This window comes from Danio aesculapii, chromosome 5 (assembly GCF_903798145.1).
Source record: "Danio aesculapii chromosome 5, fDanAes4.1, whole genome shotgun sequence".
NCBI classification, from domain to species: Eukaryota; Metazoa; Chordata; class Actinopteri; order Cypriniformes; family Danionidae; genus Danio; species Danio aesculapii.
Window position 1 is genome coordinate 67494906 of NC_079439.1, and position 22051 is coordinate 67516956.

The following is a 22051-nucleotide window of genomic DNA, read 5'->3' on the forward strand; positions in this document are numbered from 1 at the left end:
AAGGTTGTTTAGATAAACAGGAGCTAGATTATTTAAGGCTTTATAAGAAGCAATATTTTAAATTCAATATGAAACTTAACAGGCAGCCAGTGTAAGGAGAATAAAATTGGGGTGATATGATTATATTTTCTAGACCTGGTAAGAAATCTGGCAGCTGCATTTTGTACTAGCTGAAGTTTGTTAATAGAGGATGCTGGGCAGCCAGCAAACAGAACATTACAGTAATCCAGCCTAGAAGTCATAAAAGCATAAACTAGCTTTTCTGCATCTGAGATAGCATACTTCGTAACTATTATCTATAACCAGAATTAATTGAAAGCTTTATTTTTTCATCACACATCATCATTACAAATTATATATGTAAAACTGAATTTCAAATGTCAAATTTTTATTGAACATATTGGCTGTATTATTAATGTTGTTATTATTATTATTATGTTAAACCACTGTAGATTCTGTTGGCAGAATCATTTTATCATTCATTTTATCATGTTTTAGAAGGTGATGGATGCTGTGATTGAAATAATGTACAAGGCTGTGGTACCTTGGAGTGACACCATTGAGAAACTTGTTCAGCTGCACTTGGAGAAGGAACATCCAAAGTGAGTGGTTTATTTAGCTTTTTACACTGCAAATAAATTCTTGTTTCTAGTCCAAATATCTAAACATTTTTAAATCAAGAAGATTTTTCTGTACAAGCAAAAAATACTGACTTGTTGTCAGAAATAATATGCCAAAATGAAGTGAGCTTTTCCTTAAAACAAGCAAGATAATCTGCCAATGGGGTAAGCAAACTAATCTAGTTTTTCCGTTTGACATAATATTATTTTGCTTACCCCATTGGCAGATTATTTAGCTTGTTTTAAGAAAAAACTCACTTCATTTTGACATTATTTCTTAAAACAATATCATCAAACATATTGGTATTATTTGCCTTCAAGATCTACAGTATTATTGTTTGAACTAACTTAACAGCTGGCTTAGAAATTCACCTACGGTATATAAAATTCAGCCCGCGCTAATTTGTAAGGAAATGAAACATAATATGAAATGGCGACAGCAGCAGAAGATCACACCGGGTGCCACTCCTGTGAGCTCCTGTGAGAAAAATGTTGCCTGGTCTGATGAGTCTCGACAAATCTATAGTACTAGTGTTTGAACTAACTTAACAACTGATTTTGAAATTCACTTAAGGTATATAAAATTCAGTCAGCACTAATTTGTAAGGAAATGAAGCGTAATATGAGTGCAATTTTTAGTCTAAGGTTGTTATTTTCATATCTCCAGACAGGAGTTGCTGAAAGAAGGATACAGACTGATGGAAATAAAGAAGCTTCTTAGATGCTATGGTATCCGCAGCTTGGCCCTTTCTAACAGTCGGGATATCATGGTGAGTTTGTCTTAAATGTATAATGTACAATCCGGCTGCAGCTGGATTAGCATTTTTATTCATTCTTTCATTTTCCTTCAGCTTAGTCCCTTATTTATCAGGGGGCGCTGCAGCGGAATGAACTGCCAACTATTCCAGCATATTTTTTCACAGCTGATGCCCTTCCAGCTGCAACCCAGCACTGGGAAATACCCATACACTCTGGCATTCACACACACACACAATCACACACACACTCATACACTACAACAATTTTGAGTGGTCACGCGCTCAACAGAAAGGGCTGCGATTGGCTCTTATGCACTGCCGCTGTTCACCGATGAGTGACACTGATAAACGGCAGCGACGATCACAGCTGATCCATGATGGACGCGGTGGAGAAAACTCACTCTGCAGACACGTGCTCGTGTCTGTATCCAGAAGTATCACTGTAACAGCCGAGAGGAGAGGAAACGTCACGCCAAATGGGCCACAGTGAGAGAAAGAGAGAAATGGAGTTTACTTTCATTCTCTCAATCGCAGTGAAATAGGGGCGTCAGTTAAAGACTGATCCAGCAAACACACACGCAGTCAAATTGTGCACAGTTTCTGCATTTTTTTTAAGTAGTTGGAGCATTATAAATACTCACGCTCGCCTCCCTCGCCATAGGAAGCTATGCCGACATAGCGCATATGAGATAAATGACGTCACTACATAATAACCGGTTATGATTCTTACTAAACCGAAACCGAATTGTCCGCATTTGCATCAAGCTGCACAGAAGAAACAATTTTGACACCCCTAATATGAATAATGATTTAGTTTAGGATTAGTTTCTTACAATCAGCCTTTAGTGAATATACTGTTGGTTAAAATCTCACCAGTGTTACCAGTTGAAAACTAAAGTTGCAATGAGGCTTAAAAAAAGTGTGGAAAGAGTCTTAAAAAAGCCTTGAATGGTATTGACTTTCATTCTCTGATTCCTGTATATATTTTTTCAAATGCAGTTCAATTACTATCTGTGGCTGTTGTTTTTCTGCTCAGTGTTCAACAACAGTTGTCTGTTTTTCTGTTCATTAAAAATTATATAAAATTCAGGAAAAGTCAGGGAATTTGATTCGATCATTTTAGGGTTTTTTACACCTGCCCTATTTAGTTCGGTTGAATTGCACTAGAGTTCGTTTTCCTTGCAGTTCGTTTGGGCAGGTGTGAATGTAGCAGTCGCACTCAAGTGCGCACCAAAAGAGGACCAAAAAGCATACGAGACCTTCTAGAATAGGTGGTCTCTGTATGCTTTCAAACGAACCCTGGAGCGATTTGTTTGTGGTGAGACCATGATCCGAACTAAAAAAGACCCAACCACAAAAAAGTACTGCACCGTTTTTGACTAATCCAGCAGTCGTAGTCCAATGCGCTGTCCCATCTTATGGGGTTTGGACGAATAATATTTGTTGACATCGCTTTACCAACAGTTTTAAATAGAGAGAGAGAGAATTAATTAATTCACGCCTCCTCCTAACGCCTTTGCCGTTTGCAATGCATTAAAACATTGTTTTCCAGCTGCAGCTGTGCTTCATTCTCGAAGTGTATAGTTTGTCTAAAGTGATGTTTACAAACTATATAGTAGAATATGACCAGGGATACAATCAGCCAGTGCAGCGACATTTTGTGTCTGCCAGCTTGTTTACTTGCGGGGTTTCATTGGCATTTTCCTGCATGTTCATTCTGACCAATCGAAAAGCAGTTTAGGAAATGCATTCAATAACATCTGGCCAATGAGTGATGTGAATTTTGTCACATGACTACATTTTGGTTCTTTTCAACTGGTTCGTAGCAAAGCAACCAGTGTGGTGCAGTGCCGTGCACGGACTCTTAAATAGGCAGGTGCTCACAGGGCCGGAGAAAGCTGAACTGCCGCTGTAGGCAAAGGATTATGGTGACGGTCGCAAAAATCACGCTTAGTGTGGGGGGGGATGAAGGTCGCTGGAATCACAGGCTGAGAGGGGCACTTCAGCCAATAAGGGCAGAGCTTTCTCATAATTGATTATTCCAAACTATCTTAAAAATGCAAAGGATCTCTGGTCTTTCAAGTACCTGATATTACAAGTTGTTTGCTTTGCTTAGATGCTTGTGAGGTACATCCTGAAGCAAGACCTGCCTACTTCTCTGGAGGACTCACTGAAGCTAATCCAGGCCTACAAACTAAACCCAGCAGAGTTCCACCACCTTCACTGCATCCAGCTTATAAAGTGCAACAAGGTATGACTCCCACAAAATTGACTATTGTTCTGAAAGGCATGTGCTGTAGGGAACATATATTTTTAACTATGTTAAAGAGGAATATGCTACTTGTGGCAGGGATGAGAGGTCTTCTGTATAAATATGGATTTCTGTGTTTTCCGAGCTCAATGGAGCGACCCTTTTTAGTTTGCATAAATCCAAAGTTGAAGGGTGGGGGTGTCTCCATCGTCATTAAAGCAGAAGACCTGATTCATTCCGGAGGTCTTTCAGGGATGTAATTGTAGATCTACTTAGGCTACTGTGTATGTAACATAATGATATTGTGTAGTCCTATAATTTGACGAAACCGCTGATTATATGCAAGATTCTGAAATCGTTTTGAATGCGTGCGCAGCTGTGCACTTTTTCTGCGCTCACATTTGCATGTCACGACCACGTGCGCTTTATGTACATTATAAATAAAGCCAGGATGCACATTTGTTATTATTCTCTGCAAGTCATCTGTCCTCATGTCTTCATTAATTCAGTGCTACAGCCTAGCACCTCAAATTTAATATCTGAAAGTGTCATAAGTTTAGGTGGTGTTACAAATTTATAAAAATACTATAATTAATTAACTTAAAAACAGGGATTAAGCTGAAGGAAAGGGAAAGTGATAAACTCTTACTTATGATGTATGATTTTCTTTTCAGGATCGAATGTTAAAGTATATTAGGCTACTCGATTCAACTGGACTTAATATTTTTACAGTTTGAATTGTTGACTAGTTCACGTTATCACGTTGGAATAAAGAGTCAACTAAATTACAGGGAAAGTTATATTCTGTGAACACAAGAGAATTAATTGAGTTAGTGGCGCCATCTAGCAGTGGTGTATGGATCTGTCCGGACATTGAGGTACAAAGTATAAACCTATTTAAATATTACTGAGGTGACTATTAAACTGCCAAACATTTAATTAAAACAATTTTTAAAAATGTAATTGTGTGGCTAATAACAAATATTTATGTAAAGAATATTATTTCTTATTTTTTTTAGAATTATTATTATTTATTATTTAAAAACGCACACGCAAATATATATCTTTATGTACATATACATACATACATACAGGGTGGGCGATTTATATAGATACACCTTAATAAACTTGTTGGAAATTTCACAAGAAAAACAATGGTGTGCTTGGTTTTAAACGTAACTTTATTCTTTCATGAGTTATTTACAAGCCCCCTCACGTAAACTAATGTGCCACAAACAGGAGGTTAATATCACCAATATATATATACACATTTGAAGTCACAATTATCAGACCCCCTTTGAATTCTTTTTTTAAATATTTCACAAATGATGTTTAACAGAGCAAGTAAATGTTCACAGTATGCCTGATAATATTTTTTCTCCTGGAGAAAGTCTTATTTGTTTTGTTTCGGCTAGAATAAAAGCAGTTTTTAATTTTTTAATAATCATTTTAAGATCAAAATTATTAGCCCATTTAAGCTATATATTTTTTCGATAGTCTAAAGCAGTGGTTCAAACGGTGGTACTTGTACCACTTGTGGTACGTGGGCTTCCTTCTAGTGGTACGCAGAGGAATCAAATATGTCATATGTACATGTTACATATATTTAAAAAAATTATCAAAAATGATTTATCAAAAAATGTGATGACATGTAGCATATATTTATGAGGTCCAAGCTACTTCTCCAGGTTTTGATAAATAGGTTACTATATGTTAATACTTATAATAAACAGGGGGCTAATAATTAAGTGGGACTAAAAATTCTGACTTCAACTGTGTAAGTATGTGTATATGTATATATGTATATATCTATGTATAATGTATATGTATGGATATGTGTATATATATGTGTGTGCATATATATATGTGTGTATATACATAATTTTTTTTTTTTTTTTTTTAAGGGGTACGGGGTCTCGTCTTTTTTTTTGTTCTCGGCTGATCACATGCCTGTTATGGGCATGAAATTGTCTTTTATTTTTATCATAATTAAAAAAAAAAAATTTTTTGTAGTATATTTTAGAATTTTTTCACATTCTCTTTGCAGAGAGAGAAGTGCACTACACTGCTGAAGAGTCTGCCACATTCTGATGCCATATTTGTGATTGAGCGAATGGCATGCTGGGCAAGACTTGAACTCCAAGACAAGCAACACATTTCTGAAGAGGTCAGAAGTTATATGAGAGAAAGAGAGTCTGACATGTCAACAGTTCTGTGAATCCACCCTGTATTTATTTATTTTTGCAATTTGCATAATAATATGGTACAGTAAAAATTGGATACTAGTTTATTACATGTTTTGTGAGATTAATGTGTATACGATAAAGTCAGATTTCCTGAGTTAAATGTCTTTTGTTTTAATAGCAGAAGAAATTACAAATGCTAGTATCACAGACTATGGTCGAAGCTTTAAAGTACCTGCAGAGCATTCAAACAGGTGAGTATGCAACTGATGTTTTTGTGTGTTAATGCCGATATAGTGTCTCTAATAATGACTTTAAAATAAGAGTTCAAGAAGCTCTTGGGCTCAGTCTCAAAACCAGCACAGAGCATGTTTCATTTACAATGAGAGTTTCTATCATCTCTAAAATGCTTTTAAGGCTTTTTGTTAACATGCCAAAGTAATTAACAATATGATTGAAGTTTGCATAGGCTTTTTTTATTAGTTTGTTTTGTTTAGAGAAGACTTTTAAATGTAAACATTTTACTCTCATTTTATCAGTCAGTCTATAGACTGATTTCACGCGGCCGCCATTTTAAACAGAGAAATCGAGGCTGCGGTGGGAAGAAACCCGGAAGTATCGCCTGAGTCACACAAGAATGTTGTGTACCTGGCTGTATATCTTATCAGCGAAGAGAAAGTGACACAAATTTATACTTTCATCGCCTTCCGAGTGACTCAAAGGTCCGTTCTGAATGAATAGTGAAAATAAAACAGGATATTGGACCTCATTTTCAGCTAAGTTAAGGGAAAAGGCACTAGTTAGCTAACGTTTTCTTCCCCAAATACACATTTTAGATGCCATTCATCAAACTCAAGTTAATGAACTGATTCTTTCACTATATTAGACATGTCACGATACAAAATTTTGGTACTGAAATGTAAAAAAAAAAGTCCATTACCTGTTAACATTTAAGCACTGTTGATGGCATTCTTAAACACCGCTGATTTACCATAGTGTTCACCAGTGCTCAACAGAAATGATTGTGATTGGCCGTCAAGGCGGTCATCAGTTCACCGATGTTTACCGAGCGCAAACACAGACGAGCGATCCGCTGATGAATCGACAGATCTTCGTGGCTTTAAAACGCTCCAATGTCTGTGTATTTCTGTTTGCACTCGGTGAAGAGTGGTGAACTGATGACCTTCACAGGCAATCACAGTCATTTCTGTTGAGAACTGGTGAATACTTTGGCAAATCAGCGCTATTTAAGAGCACGTTCAGCGGTGCTTAAATCTTAGCGGGAAAAGGACGTTTTTAAAACTTCAGCACCAGGACAACAGTATTACAGACAACACGAGGGTGTGCTACAGAGGACTGCATTGTTTTATCGCTCACCGGGTTACATAGGCTGAAGCTGGGAAGCTTCCCCATGGTGTTTACCTGCTGTCATGAACTGAAGCCTAGGAGGACACTGAGGCGTATTACTCTGAAAGAGATTGTAATGTTGTTTGATGCCTAATATGCTTTTAATTGTTTAAATTAAACTGAACTGAATGATATTAAAGTGATGTTTACATTATATCTGCATTTTGAAATCACGGCAACAGCTGGAGGTTTGTAGTACACAGCATGTTGCTGCAATGTTTACAGTGCTGATCCTCTACTTCCGAGTTTCTTCCTACCACAGCCTCGCTTTTGTGTTTTAAAATGGCAGCCACGTGAAATAAGCGTATTGCTTTCAGTCTTGCCTTGAGCTAAAACTCCCTTTGGATCTGTTTAACTTCTTAAATATTCCAATTGTGTTTTGTCTTTCATACTTAAGATGTTCTGTTTTATAGATGAATATGAATAAAAGTCTCAGTAAAAACACTGCCTGTAAATTTATAAATCTACTAATAACAATGAAACATTTATTGTCACTGAATTTGGTACTACATTGGGTATTTATATTAAGTTTAATATTATTCTAATACACTTGAAATGAATTGATTTTCTTTGAAAGGTAACGTTTCTTGTCCTTTTGTTCTTGTAGATGACGCTTTTAAGAAAACTGAATGTGAGAACAATCTGAAGATGTTCACAGCCATCGCTCATCTACAGGTCTGCCTTTATTTATAGAGTGCTCCCCTGGTGAAAAATCCAGCTTAAACCAGCCTAGGCTGGTTTCTAGCCATTTCCAGCCTGGTCTGAGCTGGTCAGGCTGGAAAATGACCAGCTAAATCCAGCTAAAACCAGCTTGACCAGCCTGGTTTAAGCTGGACATAGCTGGTTTAGGCTGGGCTCCCAGCCTGGCTAAGCTGGTCAAGCTGGTTTTAGCTGGTCATTTTCCAGCTCGACCAGCTAAAACCTGGCTGGAAATGGCTAGAAACCCCTCTAAAACCAGGCTGGTCAACCAGCTAAAACCAGCCAACCAGCCTAGGCTGGTTTAAGCTGTTTTTTTTCAGTAGGGTCAGCATATACAAGTACACCCTTCACAAATCTATCTTTTAAATTCATATTTTTTAATAGGAAGCTATACAATATGTGTGCATATACATTAGATTAGTCAGTACTGAAGCCAAATCTGGAGCTTATCTAACAAAATAACTTATGATAATGGTCCAAAAACTTGTACACCCAAATGTATATGTTATAGAAAAATATTAAATACAAATTTAAAAAAGAGGAAAAATCAAGAGGTTTTTGTTGGCTGTAATTTTTTTTGCAATATTTTGCTTGAATTTAATTGTGTTATCTTTCCATTTCTAGAATTTTTGGTGACTAAAATACATTTTAATTAATATATCTGTTTAATAAATCTGTTTTGTTTAAATGCACCAAAATATATTGCCTATATTCACTGAGAAATGAAGAAAAATATTCATCCCTTAAATAGGTTGCACTCTGTTATGCTGAGCACTGTAAATTGATTTTGAGGCATTTGACACCTAAATGGCATTTAACACCTAAATGTTCCACAACAAATGGACTTGTTCATTTTACAGGGGTTTAATTATGGATGCACCAATGTATTGGTCACCGATATTTATCACCAATAATAATTTAATTTACTGATGGTTTATCAATTACATGGAGGGAATGAGCTGCACAAAGTTCCGTAAAATTTAATTCACATACAGAAACAGCATTGGCTTTATTTGTTAAGCTTATTAAACAGGGTTTCTGCGTGGTCTTAAAGTCTAAAATTTAAAAATCAAAATTTTAGGCCTAAAAAAGTCTTAAATTCGCTGTTCTAGGTCTTAAATATTTTTGCACTGGTTGTTGTTGTTGCTTGGATTTTGTGATGTTGTAGTTTATTTCGCTAGTCCAAATGTAATTTGCGGTATTACAACTACAAATGAGACCAACATGCAATAGCCAATCAGCTTTCTGTTTTTAAACTCGAATGCGATGTCATCGCTGTGTTTGCGGTGGTTCGCTTTGGGTGCGCGCGACATAATTTCAGCTGGAGGAGCTCACAAATTTTTTTGAGACTCGAGTGAACAGTTTGCGAGGTGCCGTGTTTGATTTGAGTTGAATATGAAACACTTTGAAGAGATTTTGTCTGAAACAGGTATGACTGTACAGACATCTTTATGATCCGTCCATGCGTGATCATAGGGAGAACCAGATGACCAATAATCCTTGGCTAGAAATTGCAACAACGGTGGAAAAGGAGAAAAAATTTTTGGAAAATTTGGAAAAACCTGAGGGATACGTTTGTTAAAACAAACAAAAGAAGCCATGCTAAAGTGGAGACCCAGGTAGTTTTTATATTACAGAATATGTTTTTTTTCACCAGTCATAGGTTTTACACTGATGTATATATTACAATTTTGAATTTAAAACAATTTACAAGTTACAAAGTAAAATGAAGTAACAAATTATGTCTTTGGGAAAGGAATATATGAACCTATCGGTTTATAATATACTGATGCCCAATTTCTAGGCTTTATGAATGGAATGTTGGCCCATTATTGCCTTTTTAGCTTATAAGTAGAGGACAGAAACTAGCCAGACAGTAATGTGTGAATTGTTGAGTGAACAAAAAAAAAAAAAGTGTACTTTTATTCTTGCCATTATAAAAAAAAAATTATAGAGCAACACATGTTCTGTTACTATTTATATTTAACTTTATTAGGTAGAACTGTCCGAGATATGAACTAAAGCAAGTGATGCATCAAAGTTTGATTTAAAAAAATCTTGAATGGTTATGAAAATCATTATAATAAATTCTAAAAATAATAAAAAACAAATAGTTTAAAAATCTTCAATGATGATAATAATATGACGTAGTTCCGGAAACTTTCTATTTCTCTGTTTATCCGTCTGATTTTACCGTCTGTTTCTTTTGACCGCCCCCTGTCATTTAAAAGAATAGCTCAATGGCGAACGCGTCAAGTATAAAAGCCTCGTCCGTTTCGTGAGGTGCGCGATGTGGCCAGGCGAAAGTATAAATCAGCATTAAGATGTTTGTTTGTTTGTTTTTTCTGTTGTTCAGTGGTGCATTTAACCTGTCTTTAGTACTATTTAATTTGAATACATTTATTTCATCATTAATTTTGCGTTTTCTCTTTATGTGTATGCATGTTTTTGATATTGTGATATAGGTCTTAAATTTAATACTTAAAGGTCTTAAAAAGGTCTTAAATTTGAAATTATGATATCTGCAGAAACCCTGATTAAAGAAAATGTTATATTATATCTAAAATAAATACGTTCAAATCTTAAATATCACATTTGAACATTGTCATATTGTAATGTTTTGTAAACTCCTAAAATGTTGGAAAGTTGAAAGTTAAATGGATCCAAACCATGTTCATTAAAACACATAAAAAAACTAGTACTAGACTATAAAACTAGTACTAGATGCATTTGACCAATATCAGTATTTGCTAAAATTTATTTATTTTTTTTATCAGTATCGATATTGGCCAAAAAATCCCAAGTTTAAGTCCTCTGTGCATCCAACGTTTTTAATTAAATGTGTGTGTGTTTTTATTTAGGAAGACTTTGACATCTTTTTGACACCAGATGAATATGATGATCCAGTGGTGAGACATAAGTTCAACCAGCAGCTCATCACCGCATATGAGAACACACAGGCATGGAGACGTTCTGGAAAACAACACCCAGACAAGGTTTCAGACAATCAACTTAATGGCAATGCTGCAGTAGCCAATGATCCGGATGGGAAAACCAAAAGCCTTTCTACTGAAGCGGGCCTACATCGGCTGGCCAGACAGCTGCAGAAGACTGAGCAGGAGCTGTGGGCAGACCTGGCACTGAGAGCTCTGGATGCAGGAAATGTAGAGAAAGCCCTGCAGATCCTCAGGTGAGGAGAGGGAGACTGGATATTGAAGCTCAAAGTTGTCCTAAAACAAAAAACATGGTCTATTCTTGTCTTAAAGGCTCCTATTTTACTACTTTTATAAGATGTAAGATAAGTTTACGGTGTCTCCAGAATGTGTCTGTACATTTTCAGCTCAAAATAGCCATCAGATTTATTATAGCCTGCTGAATATGCTCATTTTGTGCTCAGAGGACAGTGTAGCTGTATTTGTAGCATGTGCCTTTAAATGCAAATGAGCTGGTTCTCCCCGCCTACTGTTCATGCGTTATGTCCATAGACTGTAAAATATATGGACGGAGCATCCGTGACGTCACCCATAGGTTTCTGAACACTGCAAAAGAAGCTACAAGTAGGCGCGGCCAACCGTCACCATTTTGTTCGCGCGTCATCGCACCCACGGCGAGATACCAAACAAGGGCAAAGAGGCGGAGAGTGAGCGGAGCTACAGACACCTGCTGGCACTTTGCTTAGACCTGGCTCAGACAGACTTTACTTTGGGAGAAACGCTTAATACTTTATTACCTGCGACTCGTTTGTGTTCTGACCACATGTGCTTGGCTGTACACTATATCAATAAAGTGTTTAGACTTTTAAAAACACTGTAGTAATACATTGAGCCACTAAACATTGTTCTTATGACGTTTTTCTACATGAGGAAAACGCGAAATACATCCAAACACTTCAAATATAGTGTGTGTTTGTAAATGCAAGCATAACACTGTATGATAATGCTTCAGATGACTGTTCTAGAGCCTACAGCTAATCAATCTGTCACATTCTGGAGTGCTTTACGGGTCTAAAGAAAAATATTAATGATAAATGATCTTAAATAAAACAAATACACTTATAGAGATGGTATACAAGTATATAACTTTACTCACATGGGAAACGGAGGCCACATTAATGGTTTGTGAGCACAATTAAGTGCACACAGTATCCCATATCATCTGATAATTGTAAGAAATAAGTCCAAAAGGCAGCTGACTGTGTAAAGCCACATAAAACAACACAAAAATACGATGAATATGCCGATATCAGTGGCTAATCTGCCGGATTCAGCTGAGGTGAAGTGACGGTGACCAGCGAGACCTAGCTGTCACTCAAGTGGCCACGCCCTTAATTATGCAAACTTAATATAACCTAATATAAAGGAAATGGAGGAGTTATAAAAAAATTCACCCCCCTCACAGTTATCATGGAGGGTAATAATAGCTATATGAACCAAAATGGTTCTTTGTACCAGGCTGTAAACACCTTTTTTTCTGTTGTAAAGTTGCCCATTCTAACAGTAGGCTCAATTGCAACTTGCTCTATTATGGAGCCAGGACTAGCGGAATTTTGATGAATTGCAGTTTCAGTTACTTCCGTATTGACTTCCCGAGGGAGAGCGGGAGGTTGCCGCTTGGTTATGTCAAAAAGTTCCTTTAAGGCAGGGATGTCAAACTCAATTCCTGGAGGGCCGCAGCCCTGCACAGTTTAGTTCCAACCCTAATTAAGCACAGCTGATCAAACGAATTAAGTCTTTCAGTCTTGTTTGAAACCTACAGGTAAGTGTGTTGAAGCAGAGCTGGAACTAAATTGTGCAGGGCTGCGGCCTGCTATCCCTTTAAATGCTTTCAAGACAATGGGTGGATGCTGCTGACGGTCTTTAATTTGGTAGAGGGTGCTCTCTGGTGGCACTTGGAGAAACTACAATGGGAAAAATATAATTCTGCTCACAGCAAAAACAGCACCTTATTTACTTGCTTAAAGACATACATTTGAAGGGTCGGTTCAGTTATGTCATTATTTTTTTTAATAACATGTCTTTATTAGGTTTTACAGTAAACCAAGCCCCATTACCCTAAACACACCCCAGAAAGGTTTAGTGGGATATAATAAAATAAATCAATAATGATAAGTCATAGCTGTTTAATATGCTTTTTAATATATGTTTCTGTTTACCTCATGAAGTGAGTTATATCAGCACCACTCGAACTGCAGAACAGGACGAGTTTTGTTCAGCACCGCCCAGCGCCTCTGCCAAATGCTGGAAGAAAATGTGCCCATGGTTTTACCAGAAAAGACAAACCTGCCTGCTGTCATCCACCGGCTGGCCTGCCAGGCAATAACAGTCTGCCACAGTGGTACACCTTTACTTATCATATATTATTAGAGCACACATATCATAAAACTTTATTATACAGTGCTCAGCATAAATAAGTACACTCCTAACAGATCTCTTTTTTAAACTCATATTTTCTATTGGATGCTTTACAATATTATATTTGTGCATATAAACTACCTGACAAAAGTCTTGTCGTCGATCCCTGTTGTAAGAGCAACAAATAATAACTTCTAGTTGATCATTTGGAAAAGTGGCAGAAGGTAGATTTTACCAGTGAATCAACAGATTGAGGTATCGAGACATTTGTGCTGCCCATTACATTATAAACCACAGGAGAGAGAAAGTTCTTCAGCAGGATAGCGCTCCTCATACTTCAGCCTCCACATCAAAATTCCTGAAAGCAAAGAAGGTCAAGGTGCTCCAGGATTGGCCAGCGCAGTCACCAGACATGAACATTATTGAGCATGTCTGGGGTAAGAAGAAGGAGGAGGCGTTGAAGATGAATTCAAAGAATCTTGATGAACTCTGGGAGTCCTGCAAGAACGCTTTCTTAGCCATTCCAGATGACTTTATTAAGAAGTGATTTGAGTCAATTGCAGAGATGTATGGATGCAGTCCTTCAAGCTCATGGGAGTCAGACACAATATTCATTCTTTCTCCACTGCACCATGACTTTATATTCTATAGTGGATATTATTTCTATTAAGTGACAAGACTTTTGTCTAAGCAAAGTCAGACCTTACTGTCATAATGAAATCATTAAAAATCAAGGCATGATCATATTTTATTTTGGTGCAATATGCTTAACCCAGAGACCTTTGCCTTTCATATAAGCCACTTCTGATACCAAATGCTCAACTAGAAGTCAAGTTATTATTTGTTGTTCCTAAAACTTGAACAGGCCACAAGACTTTTGTCAGGCACAGTAGTGTACATTTGATTAGTCAATACCAAAACTGAAACATTCTAACAAAAGAACTTAAGATCACAGTTGAAAAATTACCAAACCAAAATTATTATGTTGGAGAAAAATGAGAAGTTTTTGCAATAACTCATATAAATTTATCCATCCATCCATCCATCCATCCATCCATCCATCCATCCATCCATCCATCCATCCATCCATCCATCCATCCATCCATCCATCCATCCATCCATCCATCCATCCATCCATCCATCCATCCATCCATAGGCATCCATCCATCCATCCATCCATCTATAGGCATCCATTCATCCATCCATCTATCCATCTATCTATCTATAGACATCCATCCATCTATAGGCATCCACCCATCCATCCATAGGCATCTATTCATCCATTTATAGGCATCCATTCATCCATCCATGCATCCATTCATCCATCCATCAATCTATCTATCTATAGGCATCCATCCATCCATCCATCCATCCATCCATCATCTACACCAAATTCAAAAAAGTGATGTATTTTCTCTTTCACAGACCTCTTGCTGGACTGTTTGGAACTGTGTAAAAGCACCCGAACTGCTGCAGATGTGTACAGACAGTGTCAGATTGAAGATTTTGGATTTTTTGCTAAGGTCAGATTGCTATTTATTGGTCTCATGTCAGGTCAAATGTGTACATTGATTTCAATTAATTTCTGCCTGCATTGTGGGTTGGGACAACATGAAGGAATTAAGTTAGCTTCGTTTTTACAAATTTAGGTGGATTAAACATAAAAGAATTAAGTTGTCCCTCAATAATTGTGTAGTTTAAGCTCATTTTAAATAAGTAGTTTGAACAAATGTCTTTTGCAAACAGGGAGTACAGGGAGTTGTGCTTTGTTTCCGCCCTGATTTAAAAGCAAAACATTATTGGAGGGAGTGTGTTGTGATTGGTCAGCCAAGTAGAAAGTGGGTGGAGTCTACTCATTTGTGGAATTTGACATTAGTGATTTAAGGCCCACGAATACAGAGAAAGGGATCCACAAATGAATGCCATTGAACATTTTGTTTGTGTCATAAAAATATTTTGGTTAATACTTTTGTCAAATTCAGTATCTCATTCGTTTCTTTATTATTTGTGAGGTTATCTTGAAGTATGAAAAAATTCTAATTCTATAAAAATCCTCTTATTGTAAAAAAACAAACAAACAAACAAACATTGATCTGTCGAACCACAATTTTTAATGTATTTAACTTTTTTTATTTATTATCCTCACCATTTCTATTTGCCACAACCAATTTTATTGGTTTAAATATTGGATTGAATATGGAAATTATCATGATACTAATTAGATCGTTATTTATTGATTTGTTTATATTTCAAAGGTTTTATTTTAACACCCACTGTATGGTTTTTTAGGACTCTTCAATAAGTGGTGAAGAGGATGCGTATGCCGAATCCCATTTTCATGATGTGTTTAATGAGGATGGCATTGTGCTAGATCCAGTTTCAGTGCTTCCGCTCCAGTATAAAATCACCAGAAATTTGTTACCACTGTCAGGTAAGAACCACAGTTGAAATTGCCATTTCAGACACTCAGACTATCTTCTGAAAAAATAATAATACCCAGCACTCTCATTGAAAACACCTGAAAATATATGCCGGCTTAAGAAAGAAAGGTACTGTATACAACTGTGTGTAAAAATCACTTGAATCTCTTATTTGCATTTTGTCTACATTTAAAAAAAATAAATGGGATTAATTGAAGGATCTAAGGATTTTTAAGGTATAAAGCACTGAACAGAACTTAAATGTCATTGGTGAAGTGACTTATTAGATCTTTGAGTCTAGTGTAGAGTCATACCTCTATGCAGCATAATAGTAAATTGCACCCAGTGAACCATGTTTCACTTGCTTTTTTTCCTTTTTAGAATCAAGGCTTTTCCCTTTTGGCTGCTCCTGTCTGTCATACTGTTCCACCAAAGAAGGTAAGATATACACACTTTATATAACATTATTATTATTTTTATTATTATTATTCAGCATATCAGACATTATGACAATAGGGTATATGCCGAAGCATGCTAATAGGACTTTAAATTTGCCGGTAACCTGGGTTTAGCGCTTCCGGTGAACTGTATGCAATTGCAAAATCGGCGCGTTTAAGGTCTGTTTTCTTTTAAAATCAGTGATCTCCACTGGCTGAGTGATATCCGATATAAAGTGGGTCTCGGATTGTACAAGAATCACTGCATTAAATTACCTTTCCCCCCACCATGTCTTTATTATATGAGCATTTATGTTACCCCAGTATATTCAATGGAGCTTCTGCGCTAGCCTGCCGATTCTGACGGACGCGTGCACGTAAACTGCTTTTTGTCTCGTCTTACACTTGAGCAACTGTATGAATGCCAAAGTCTATTTAACTAATTGTATTTTAATTACATTACAACATCGATGCTGTAAAAGGAATCAAATAAAATGGAAAAAAACTCACAATAACAGGTCACCGGAAGTTTATCAGTATGGGAACAACACTAGCTTGGCATATTCCCTATTTAGGGCTCTATTTTAACGATCAGGCGCAAAGTCTTAAGCGCATGGCGCAAAATCATTAAGGGTGTGTGTGGATGGAAAGGATGGAAAAATATGCTCTGCTCCCCGGCGCATGGTCTAACAGGGTTGTGCTTATTCTCTTAATGAGTTATGGGTGTGTTTTAAGCATAACGTGCATTAAACCAATCAGAGTCTCATCTCCCATTCCCTTTAAGAGTCAGTTGTGTCACACCATGGTGCATTTGCTATTTACATGGCGGACTTTGTAAGTGTAATAACTGAATGGGAAAAAGTGAACGCTTCACTAGCAAGAAAACAGTCGCGAGAATAAAGAACGAGTCTCCTCCATTCGGCCTCTTTACTTTCTCTTTACTTTTACTCTTTACTTCTTTACTTTCGTGGATAAGGAAATGGTGTTGTACGCACTCCACTGAAGACATCCATTAGCCTACATATTTAATTAAGTTTGTTAAGCTCAAAGATTTGTTTCAAAACTATTTCTAAATTCATATCTAATTTCCAGCAAATGAGTAAATGAACAATAATAACGAAGTGTGGTCAAAACACTGAGTTATATCCAAACACACGTCATATTCTCATGCCCCATGTGCTTATGCATACGTTTCCAAAACCCCAAAGGTGGACAAATCTAAACTTGTTTTTATTAAAACAAATATAAATATGCGTATAATAAATAATGCTACTACTAATAATAACATTATACTAATGCCAATTGTCATAAATAAACTGAAAAAAGCCCCCCGAGGTGAAGAAGGCATGGAGGTAGAAGTTTTTATATTTATGTGACATTTTAATCCTTTAATTTTTTCATATGTAAAGATATTTGTGTATTGCTGTACATCATGTGTGTATTAAGCAACGTGTAAGCTGGACCTGCATAGGCACATAACTAACGCGCTCTGCGCTGGACTTTAGAGCAGCTTTTACTTGGTCAATGGTGCGGTCTATTTTAGTTTCTCAAAATAGCAACAGCCAACAATGTGCCTTAAAACACCTCCATTATAGTCCACAAAGTGGTGCAAACAGATTTGCTATTTAAACAACCTGGCGCAAAACGTGAAAATTAGGGTTGCGCTGGTCTCAAAATAGCAACAAATCACGCCAAACACGTCTTGCGCCTTATTGCACTGGGTGTATGACAGGGCCCATAGTGTGAAATACAGCATCACAATAGATAGACAGAACCGATAGCTGACCTAGGATAAAGTTTTTACACTGTGGTATGGTGGATGTGCAAAATGTGGGAAAAAACGTGTGAATATTCCCATTGTTTTGTGATTTTATTATGTTTGAATGCAAAATTTGTGCACTCAAAAAATGTCCTTTGCTGTTTGTTCAAACTACTTGAAATAAATCTGTTCCTATTTACTGTGACCTTTTATGTGAAGCTGCTTTGACACAATCTACATTGTATAAGCGCTATACAAATAAAGGTGAATTGAATTGAATTGAATTGAATAAATAAGCTGAAACAACACAATTCTTGAGGTTTTTTTTTTCGAGACAACTTGATTCTTTTAAGTTCAAACCACTCAAATTTGTAAAAACTAGCAAGTTAGCTTAATTCCTTCATGTTGTCCTAACACAGATTGATTGTTTGCAAATTTAAGTGGATTGAACATTAAACAATTAAGTTGTTCCAAAAATTTACTTAAGAATTGTGTTGATTCAGCTCATTTTAAAAAAGTAGCTTGAACAAGCAGCAAAACAAAACTTTTTTTGATTGTGATTTTACACTTTTTATTTAGCTTCCTAAAAGACAGCCATATTCTTTGTTATTTTTCTATTAATAACTAATTTGATTTATAAAATATCTGTTCGTTTTCTCAGACACTGAGTTGGTTGGGCCTTTGCTCAATCCCATGGCCTCTATGCTGCAAATGCTCCAGGAGTGCAGTCAGCTTGAGCTGGCCGTGCGACTTCTGATGGAGTCTTACGGCAGTATACTCCTGCACTTTGTTTCTAACAACATGGACATCTCGCTAAGCAAAAGGGTGAGAACTCAGTTTTAAGAGATATATTATGAAAATTCATGTTTTTGATTATTGTGTATTTGTCTCATTTCCAGCTTCAGTCTAACAACCGCATGGCCAGAGACAAACAAACTCTGGACAAAATCGAGAAAACGGTCCTCTCGTCTGTCACTGTGGTCGTGGTCTCCTTGTTACAGAAGGTATGCAAAGATACAGATACAGTCAGAATTATTAACCTGCTTGAATTATTAGCCTGCTTGTTTTTTTTTTTTTCTTGTTTCATTCAGTTTTTTTGTAGTTTCTAAGTTTACAAACAGATGTATGGTATATAGGGTCATCTATAATGAGTGCACAAAACAACCACACATCAAGTTGTATAAATTAAAGAAATTATAAAATACAAAATAAATAAATCCGGAAATTACATTAATGATTTAAGGACATTATAAGAACAATCAAAACAATACACTCATAATCGCCAAAACAAACACAGATAAAACTGATTTGTTGCTTTTCAATTACAATTCAAGTGTGTACTTTTTTTTTTTTTAACCCATATTGTGGCACCCAGTCCACCCTTTTTCCTCTAAAATATATACATATGAAACTGTTAGGATGGTACTTTAAGCATCTTAAATTTTACTTATTTGTTTATTTTTTAAATAGGTATTGTTCTTCTTACTATCTCTCTTTTATATTTCTCTCAATACAAAAATACACAAAATAAAATGCACATCTTTCTGACTATACATTCTATATTAAGTCTGGCCTTAATGGGAGAATATATTCTACTAATTTTCTCCTTGTCTCATTAAACTCCTCAGTCTGTAAACTGTAAACGTTGTTAGCTTCTCCATCCTATGAGTCTTTTGTCAGATTTTTCTTCTAACATGGGATTTTGGGGGGCCTAAGTATAGCGTTGAGAAAGAAAAATCAATGGGGATGTGGAATATATTCTCTAAACATTTATGAATTTCTTGCCAAAACACCAGAATTTTTAAACATTTCCAGAATATATATGTTTTATTAGGGAAGTCATTGTATAACAGTGGTTTGTTCTGTAGACAATCGAAAACAAAAATTACTTGAGGGGGCTAATAATATCAACCTTAAAATGGTTTTAGAAAAATTAAAACTGCTTTTATTCTAGCCAAAATAAAACTAATAAGGCTTTCCCCAGAAGAAAAAATATTATAGGAAATACTGTGAAAATTTCCTTGCTCTGTTAAACATCGTTTGGAAAATATTTGAAAAAGAAAAAATCACAGGAGGGTGAATAATTTTGACTTCAACTGTACATTAGATGCTCAGTTATACAAATGTGTTTCTATGATTTTATTACGTTCACTGTGGAATTTGTCATGTAATGGAGTTGTGTTGCAGGTGCTCAACTGGAGGGTGGTGGACTCTGATTTGGCCATCGGACTTTGTACCATTTTGTCCAAGGCAGCAGTCATCGATATTCTGTGGAAGATCATCAATAGTGCCTGGCAAAATTACGACAAGATTAAGGTCAGACTAAAGTATGGTTTAAGCAAGCAAGCTGCCGTTTATTAGATGTTCTTGCTTGGTCATACCCATTGTCAGATATGAATTGCCAAGAACCACAGATTCAGCTAAAAATTCTATAATATTTTACTGAGAAAAAAAGTCATCTACGTCTTAGATGACCTGTGGGTGAGTAAATTAACTGGACATTTTCATTTTTAGGTGAACTATCCCTTTTAACCCGGAGGAGTAATATTTTGTAACATGCTGCAATTAAACTTTATTAAACAATTAACTTGGTTTTATCTTTATCAAAATTTAAATACATAATAAATGTAAGTATTTAGACGCATCTTATATCAAACCACTATACATATCAGGGGTTGAATGAATATACAGGTAGATTTTTGGAAGTCAACTTTTATGTTGTCAAAGTCGAGTCGACGTCGACTAGTCGCTGCTGACATCATCAATAAAACACAAGATGCAAATGTTTTGCAACATGCCACAATTTACGATTTATTTGCAGGAAATATGTACACATGCTGTTTGACAGCTCATAACACGTTGCAAAAGCAATGCAACATTACCAATGACTAATGACAAAACATATGCACTGTCAACACTTTCATTCCATTAATAATGCAACATTAGCGCTGGCTAATTTTACTGCTAAACAAATGGAGTCAACACATTGATTACTGCAGGTTCTAGTAAGAATGTAACAATAACAGATATTTAAGTGCAGAAGTAATGCATACGTCCTCAGCACACAGATTCATGTGAAGTTATTTCATGACAAAATAATGCTCAAAAAGACAAAGGCTATAGTGTTAAGCCTTTTTACACTGTCAAAGACTTGCTCAGATGCATATTTTACCGCTATGATAGTGCTCGCTAGAAAGCTGCTCAAAATTCTGCTCAAGTTGGTTGTTTTTCGCGGTTACTGCTCATCGTGGTTATCAGATGTCTCCTCACTGCGCATCATAGCGTTCACCAGGGATGATGTTGTTTTGATGTTTGCCACACCTCCGCGGCTGGCCACTTCACGGTTCATTCACAAAATATGTCACAGCATCTACGCTTCACAGAGGACAACAGCCAATCACATTCTATCGTAGAGTAAATGTGATTGGCTATTATCTGCTCTAGGGTATTTGCATGGAGCGACCTAACTAATCTTTTTTTTTGATTTAAAGTTCACTCAAATTTCATGTGAAGGCTGATATAAGAAAAATAACATGTTAAAAATGACTTTAAAGGGCACCTATGGTGAAAAATCTACTTTTCAAACTGTTTGGACAGACATATGTGTAGATATAGTGTATAGACCATCATATTGGGGGGATATAAACACACCCAGTGCTTTTTTTTTCAATTAGGCAACATAAAAACGGTGGACCAATTGGAGCGGTTTTCAGACCGACCGCAACTTTACGTAGGAGTGTGGTCCCCCCGCCCACCGAATTGATTGACAGCTGCATGTATTAACATGTCCTGGTAGTCACGTGTATAATCATATCAACAAGACCAGACGTGCGCAAAGCAACCGGGAATAAAAGGTGTGTTCAGTTCGCTAGGATCATCAATCATCATCAAACGTGATCAAGAGTGAGTTTCACATGTTTGAAATGTTTTAAAACAGAGCACGTGTGTAATGAATTACAGCGATTTACTTCAGCTTTACTTCATCAGCACAGCCGCGTGTCAGAACAATTATAAAGGAAGATGCTTCAATCCCGCTTTGTGAACGTTAAATCAGGTTTATTTTGTACATTAATCTGTCTGTCTGTCTATCTATCTGTCTATCTGTGTGTGTGTGTGTGTGTGTGTGTGTGTGTGTGTGTGTGTGTGTGTGTGTGTGTGTCTGCTGC

General features: G+C 36.4%; 1 protein-coding gene across 1 annotated transcript in view; it reads left to right on the plus strand.

Moving 5' to 3' along the window:
- kntc1 (kinetochore associated 1) overlaps nt 1-22051 on the plus strand; it is an 81054-nt gene that overhangs the window by 25316 nt on the left and 33687 nt on the right. Inside the window, exons 24-37 of the mRNA XM_056458763.1 lie at nt 499-602; nt 1288-1390; nt 3495-3629; nt 5677-5796; nt 5994-6066; nt 7827-7894; nt 10780-11108; nt 13080-13252; nt 14695-14792; nt 15559-15700; nt 16071-16127; nt 18547-18710; nt 18785-18889; nt 20073-20201. Of these exons, the coding sequence (XP_056314738.1) occupies nt 499-602; nt 1288-1390; nt 3495-3629; nt 5677-5796; nt 5994-6066; nt 7827-7894; nt 10780-11108; nt 13080-13252; nt 14695-14792; nt 15559-15700; nt 16071-16127; nt 18547-18710; nt 18785-18889; nt 20073-20201 (1800 nt within the window). The remainder of the gene's footprint in view (nt 1-498; nt 603-1287; nt 1391-3494; nt 3630-5676; nt 5797-5993; nt 6067-7826; nt 7895-10779; nt 11109-13079; nt 13253-14694; nt 14793-15558; nt 15701-16070; nt 16128-18546; nt 18711-18784; nt 18890-20072; nt 20202-22051) is intronic.